At 28.1% G+C, this 7,607-nt stretch overlaps 1 protein-coding gene across 1 annotated transcript; it reads left to right on the top strand.

Annotated features, from left to right (window-relative positions):
* Positions 1-3,500: 3,500 nt before the first annotated feature.
* On the top strand, positions 3,501-4,962 carry LOC120088696 (1-aminocyclopropane-1-carboxylate oxidase). The gene is made up of 2 exons (XM_039046119.2): positions 3,501-3,872; positions 3,963-4,962. The coding sequence occupies exons 1-2, from the start codon at positions 3,771-3,773 to the stop codon at positions 4,815-4,817; spliced, it is 957 nt and encodes a 318-aa protein (XP_038902047.1). The 5' UTR covers positions 3,501-3,770; the 3' UTR covers positions 4,818-4,962.
* The last annotated feature ends 2,645 nt before the right edge of the window (positions 4,963-7,607 follow it).

The raw sequence follows: 7,607 nt of genomic DNA, 5'->3' as shown, positions 1-7,607 counted from the left end.
TGAATGATTCCAACCGTTACAAACTTAATTTAAGTCTTAGGAATAATTTCATTTCTCTTGGAATGACCTATTATGATATTTTTACCCATAAGCATAGAAATTTAAGATTGTTTTATGAGAATCTCTTTGAAAGCTCATTTTCAAAATAAAAGTAATAAAGCAAAATAAAAGAATGGTTCATAGAACAAGTTCCATGCATATGGCAATGTGAAGCTAAAAGAAGCCCGAGTTCAATTTTTCCCCTTTTTCTGGAGAAAAAAAAAAAAACCTAGTTCATATTCGTTATAAGAGACTACTTAAAAAAGTAATAATAAATAAAAATCTTTTAGTACCAAAAAAATAAAAATAAAAAGTTACTCATCTTTGATTGTGGGATATTAATCATACAACATAAAAAGAAATTATTTTTTTAAAAAATCAAAATATATAAATTTAACCTACCCAAAAAAAAAAAAAAAAAAACTACCAATAAAATTAGTTTTATACCAATACCACCCAATAACTAACTTTTACGAGTCACAAACCTAACTGACCAAAATCGAGGTCTCATTTAATAATCATTTGATTTTTTATTTGTTTCTTTGAAAATTAAGTCTATTTCATATACATTTTTTAAGTATAATTGTTGAATTCTTAGTCAAATTCCAAAAATAAAAGCCACTGTTTGAGAGCTATTTTTTTAGTTCTCAAAATTTGGGTTAGTTTTTTGAACCATTGGTTAAAAGTAGATAATAAATGAAGAAATTTAGAGGTAGAAGTAGTATTCATATGCTTAATTTTCAAAAACAAAAAACAAAACTCAGATTTGTATACCCTTTGGATGCCAACTCCACCTTTCGGTGACTCCTTCCCTTTTTGGTACGTGGGGACAACTTCGCCCACGAGAGATAGCTTTTTCAGAAGAGGGCCTTATTATTTAAACTCAAATTTGTATAACTCATCCAACTACAGGACATAAAATACAAAATGTCAAAATGAGGATAACTCAATTGACATAATACTTGTACTAAGGTTGAATTCCTCTATCGCACATTTTAATCCAATATTTTAATAAATATATATGAGTTTAATTCAACGAGATTAGAGGTAGATTCTACACTCTTACATAATTTTATTACATTTCAAATTAACCTTAATTGAGTTGGATGAATACGAAATTGTTATGACATTAATAAAAGGTAAGAGGCCCAAGAAAAAAGGGGAAGAGTTATTGGAAGTGGTTGAGGAGGATGGGAAATGGCATGGGCAGCTTCGTTGAAGTCACTTTCCAAACAAATCCCAATTTGGAAACCAACTCTAAGCCTTAATCTTTGGCAGCCATGCCTTTGCTTTGGACTCATATTCCTTTTTTTCCTTTTTCTTTTTTTTTGGAAAAATACAATTTTGACGTTAAATGACTTCTATTTTAATTATATAAATATTACCATCTTAATCTTATTTTAACCCTCTAGTAAACTTCTTCCTCCAAATATAGTTTTTTTTATATTTGTTTAATGGATTATAAAAAGTATCTATGATATGAAATTACTTAAATTTTACAGAAAAATGGCAATATACCTTTTTTTTCTGTTAAAATTAATGAATTTTACTCAAGTTATTGAATATTTATGTGGGTATTGATTTTTTTTTTTTTTTAAACTTTACTTTATGAATAATTGTTTTTAATAGGGGTCAAAAAAGCCCGATGACCCAAAAAACTGATTAACCCAACCCAATCTGTACAATTTGAGTCGGGCTATCAATTCATTTGAGTTGGGTTGGGTTCAAATAAATGAAAACTTTATAAGTTTGGTTGGTTCATGGGTTCACCTAAATAATCCGAACCAACCTGAACTTATCATTAACTTAAAAATGTATATTTTTTTGTACTTATGGTACAATTATATATACATTTATTTTATAGTTTCATTTCATTCCTTTATGTTTTGGATAATTTATTTTCCAACAACTCTTAAAAATAGTTTTTTAGCACATTGGAAAGAAATTTTTCATTATATAAATTGAAATTGAGTTTTTAATTTTAGTTCAATATATGAAAATAATTAAATCAAATTTTTACATATCAATATTTTACTTCTTTTTAGAATAAATATTTAAATAAATGACCTGAATAACCCGAACCAACCCAACTCAAATATTTCATAGTTGGGTTAGGTTGGGTTCATTTTTTAATAAGAGTTATTTAGGTTGAAGAAATTTACAACCCAAACAATTGAGTTGAATTTAAAAAGTCCTTAAACCCAACCCAAACTAACCCACAAATACACTAGGTTTTAATGGCAAATTTGATGGAAAAATTTCTAAATATAGCAAAATGTCCTTGTCTATGAGTGATAGACACTAATAAACATCTATAATGTTAAATACTAATAGATGTCTATCAATATCTATCATTGATAGACAATGAGATTTTGTTATATTTATAAATAAATTGATTATTTTTTTATATTTGAAACAATCCATTATTGTTTATATTATTAATGAGTACAGAAGATTAATTTTTTTTTTTTTTTTAAATCAGTGAACGAATTAACAAAAAGGATTAAAAAAAATGCCACCTGTTAATTTTTTCGTTTAGAAAAATGATTAATCTTTTTTCACACACACACACATATATATATATATATATGTATAAAAGTAGAAAAGAGAATGACTATGAAGCACAGATACTTTATGTGAGGCAACGAATCCATATCAAATACTTCACAGATACGTATCTAACACGCAATTTGACGTATCTTTTTTTACACGTACCTTTTTTTAAAGAAAAAAGACAAGTAATTCATCTAATCATTTACAATCTAAAACTAAGCAACCTATTTAAAAAGCTCACTACTCAGTCCAAAACTAAAAAGAAAAAAAAATAAATAAAAGACCAGACCCTAGAATCATTTAATCTTCATCTTCACATTTGAATCCTCACAAAGTCCACAAAAATATAAACTATTTGAATATCTTCAACAATTCAATGAAGAAGTTTTTCGTTTATCTTCACGCTTCTCTCTCTAATCTTTTTCTTCTCTTTGTAATATGAGTCATTTTTCTATTCATTTTTATTAATTATTGTACTTAAACATCTTAGATGTTGCTTTTTTTTTGTATTATATTTCAGTATTTGTATTCTATTTTGTGCTATTGTTATTAACTTGTATGCTAAATTTATCTATATTCTAGATTTTTTTAAAGAAAAAAAATGTATCTTCAATGTATCAGTATCCTCGTTTCTTAGAAATATATATCTTAAAAAATATATAAAAAATGACGTATCCATATCTTAATTTTTTGGAAATTGACGAATCGCGGTATCCGATCGTATCCGTATTATATAACTGTATCTATATATGTGCTTAATAGGAGATTGAGACTTAGGTACATCAAGTATTGCTCAATTCTTTAAACACTTTTTTTTTTTTTTCAGTCAAAGCTTGAAGCAAATGCTTGAGCCATCAAAGTGGGTCCACTCCCTTAAACTCCAAGGTTGTGGATATTGTTCATCCAACCAAAGGCAACCCATTACTCAACCCAACTTATTTATTTATTTTTTTTTTATTTTCGAAAGTTTGCTTTGCCTTTTCACCCAAAAAAGAAAATGTCATATTTCCACTACTGTGCATAAATTCCTTATGTTTCCCTTGCTTCAAAATCCCCTATAAATACCCCCACTCCCCCACTCCATCTCCACCTCAAGAGAGACAACAAAAATCCACAAAGAGAAATACCCAAAGGAAAAAGAAAAAGGAAAAGGAAAAAAAAGCTTTCATTTTGCAAAAATGGAGTTCCCAATCATCAACTTGGAGAAGCTTAATGGTGAAGATAGACCTTCCATCTTGGCCAAAATCAAAGATGCTTGTGAAAACTGGGGTTTCTTTGAGGTAACTAATTTTCCCATTTTACCCTTTTCAATATAAGACTTCTAAATTCTTTTAATTTTGATTTTGATTTTGATTTTGTTTTGATTAAAGGTATTAAACCATGGAATAGAGCCAGAATTTCTAGACAAAGTAGAGAAATTAACAAAACAACACTACAAGAAATGTATGGAACAGAGATTCAAAGAACAAATAGCAAGCAAAGGCTTAAACGACGTCGTTTCAGAAGTCAACGATGTTGACTGGGAAAGCACTTTCTTCCTCCGTCATCTCCCTATCTCCAACATCGCCGATCTTCCCGAACTAACTGACGATTACAAATCCTTAATGAAACTATTCGCTTCCAAATTACAAAAACTCGCCGAACTCCTCCTCGATTTACTCTGCGAAAATCTCAACCTTCCAAAGTCCTATCTCAAAAACGCTTTCCACGGATCCAACGGCCCAACTTTCGGGACAAAAGTCAGTAACTACCCACCTTGTCCAAACCCAGATCTAATCAAAGGCCTCCGAGCCCACACCGACGCCGGCGGCATAATCCTCCTCTTTCAAGACGACAAAGTCAGCGGGTTACAACTCCTCAAGGACGGCGCGTGGGTCGACGTGCCACCGCTCCGCCATTCAATCGTCGTAAACATCGGCGATCAATTGGAAGTAATTACAAATGGTAAATACAAAAGCGTTCTGCACAGAGTGATTGCACAGCCGGAAGGGGAAGGCAGAATGTCATTAGCGTCGTTCTACAATCCGGGGAGTGACGCCGTGATATTTCCGGCGCCGAGTTTGGTGGAGAAAGAGGCGGCGGAGAAAAATGAAATATACCCAAAATTTATATTTGAAGATTACATGAAGCTTTATGCAGGGCTGAAGTTTCAAGCAAAGGAGCCGAGATTTGAAGCTATGAAAGCTAACAATGTTAACTTGGCCGGTCCAATTGCAACCGTTTGAATTTCCTTATTATTATTATTATTATTTTAAAGCATTTTTATTTTAATTTGTATGTGTGTTTGTGTGTTTTTATGTATGAATGTTATGGTTTAATTTGAGTATGAAATGAGGGAAATGGTATGTAATGAAGATTTATTTTACTGTTTGTTTGTTGTTATGAGGAATCACATGCCATTATTGGATTAATCGGTATATTTTATAATATATATAGAATATACCAAATTATCATCTATTAAGCATAATATGAATATGAATATGACTTCTACTCGTAAGATTATAACTTAGTTTCAAAGTATTTTGATAATTTTTTTTATTTATCGAAATGTGCATCGATATTAGTATTTTTATCATTATACTAGCAAATTAAAATAAAGATATTGATATTTTAATTCTTGATTGGATTTGAAGAAATTATCAATCTCCTTCGATATGTATTGACGATCTCTTTTATATGTTTTGTAATCCATCTGAAAATATAAATTTGAAAAGATGAGATTTAATGAAAACAAAGTTGTATTTCGTGTTTGGTAATAGATTTATAGAAATAAATTCCAATTTATATAATTGTTCAAAATTCACTTGATAATATATTTATAAAACATAGAATTTATTGGGTAACCTACTGGATATTAACTTGGATATAAATTATTATTAATTAATTTTGTATGATTTATTATTTTGTAATTCCCTATAATTTATAATACATGTGTGACACATATCTCAAATTAAAAAAATAAATTAAGTATATATTTAATATAATTTTACATTTAAAAATTTTTAATTCAAAATTTATTACAATGAATAAACATTTTCCAAATTTGCACTATTTAAAATTTTGAAAGAATGATTTTTAAAACCATATATACATATTCACTAAACCTACCAAACCGGTCCTTTAACTTAATTTATAAATTTTTAATTAGGTGTGTCATCGGCCTATGAAGTAATATAACTTTAAAAATGAATTATTATATTATATATAAGTTTAAATTTTAGGAAGATTTTCAGAAATAGAAAAATAAGAGAAATTATTTACATAAAATAATAAAATTTACTCATTTTAGATTTCTATAAGCTTTTATCATTAATAGATATTGATAAACGTTTATCCGTCTCTATCAAAGATAGATTCCTACCGATTTCTATAACTGATAAAAGTTGATAGACATCTATCAGTATTTATTATTATTATTATTATTATTATTATTATTATTTCAGTAAATAGTTTGACATTTTTTTATATGTGAAAATTTTTATGAAGTTTATGTTTAAAGGAACATTTAAAATGGGGAGATATTCATATAAGTTTGATAGAAAATAAAATTTATAATGTATTTAATTTTTAAAAAAAATAGGAAAAAAAAGGGTTAGTGTGGAGGGTTGTGTATATGGATGGAGAATGAGAATCTTTTGATTATAATTGCAAAAAAATAAAATAAAATAAAAAAAATAAAAAATAAAAGAAAAAGAAAAAAGGGTTTAATGGATGGGAATTAGTACACAGACAGCATATGCTATTTTAGTGGCATCAACATTTGATCCCACCCCATGTAACCTCACCACCAAACTCCTAATTTCTAAACTATTTTTTGTCCCACAAAACAACTTCCTTTTTATTTTTAATTTAATATATATATATATATATATATATATATATCACTTTGGAAAAATATCAGTTTACACCCCTAAACTTGGGTTGTATCAATTTAAAACATTAACTAAGAATTATACTAATTTAAATCCCGAACTTTTGTACGTGTATCAATTTGCACCCTCCATTATGTTCTGTTTGAAAAAATTTCATGTAAAGCTTATAATTGGATCAATTAGACCCCTCAACTTTCACAAATGAATTAATTTCAACTCTTAGTCATAATTTCCTTTGAGACCATCCATTTGAAGAAATCTACACATGTTTGAGAATCAGTGCATTGATGATTTTCAAAAAGTAATAGTAATAAGGGTTGGATAATGAAAATTTAAGAGTTTAATTGACTCAAATCATTAATTAGACATAACGTTGATCGAGCAAAATCTAGAAGAATGTGTAAATTGATACATTCATGAAAGTTTAGAATTTTAATTGATAAAGTTATTAATTCGGGTGTTTAATTGATAAAATCCTCATGTGTATATATATATATATAAATGGATAGAATTTAGTTGATTTAAGATTTCTCTTAAAGTTTGTTTTGTTTTTATTTATTTAATGAAAGTGAGTGGATCTGGAAAATTCATTTCAATTTGAATGTTCGTTTTACAAGTGGGGCTTGAGAGGAAGTGTATAGAAAAAGAAAGTTGTCAAAATTGTTTGATATATATATTTTTGAATTAATCAATAGATGAATACTGATCAAGAATATTAAAATAATAATAATAATAATAAATCAAAGTCCTCCATGTAAGGTATTTTTCAACTTAAACTTGAGAATGTGTTCATGTTGCCTTCATATTGGGCCCTATATTAATATTATCACTTGGGGGATTGAGATAGAAACTTTGCATATCTAAGAAAATTAAAATTAGTGCAAGTGATGGGTTGTGTCCTTTAATTTGGTGGGTGGATTCTTTATCATCTTTAGCCACAACGTAACCTTCGATTCTATCATTTTCGTTTCCAGTCTAGATCTTTATAATTTTTTTTTTTTTTGTATATCCCACTACATATCTTTTTTATTTCTCATCTTGATCGATATGTCTCTTGATCTTGATTGGTTCACTTAACTATTTGTTATTCGCGTTATTGACATTTTCCTTTCGGTTGTTTCATAGATGTGTTTCGTAGTTTTG

This window comes from Benincasa hispida, chromosome 10, assembly GCF_027475165.1.
Source record: "Benincasa hispida cultivar pf3 chromosome 10, pf3_genome.v1.1, whole genome shotgun sequence".
Taxonomy (NCBI): domain Eukaryota; kingdom Viridiplantae; phylum Streptophyta; class Magnoliopsida; order Cucurbitales; family Cucurbitaceae; genus Benincasa; species Benincasa hispida.
Note: the sequence above shows the minus strand (reverse complement) of the source record. Positions and strands in the feature narration are given on the sequence as shown.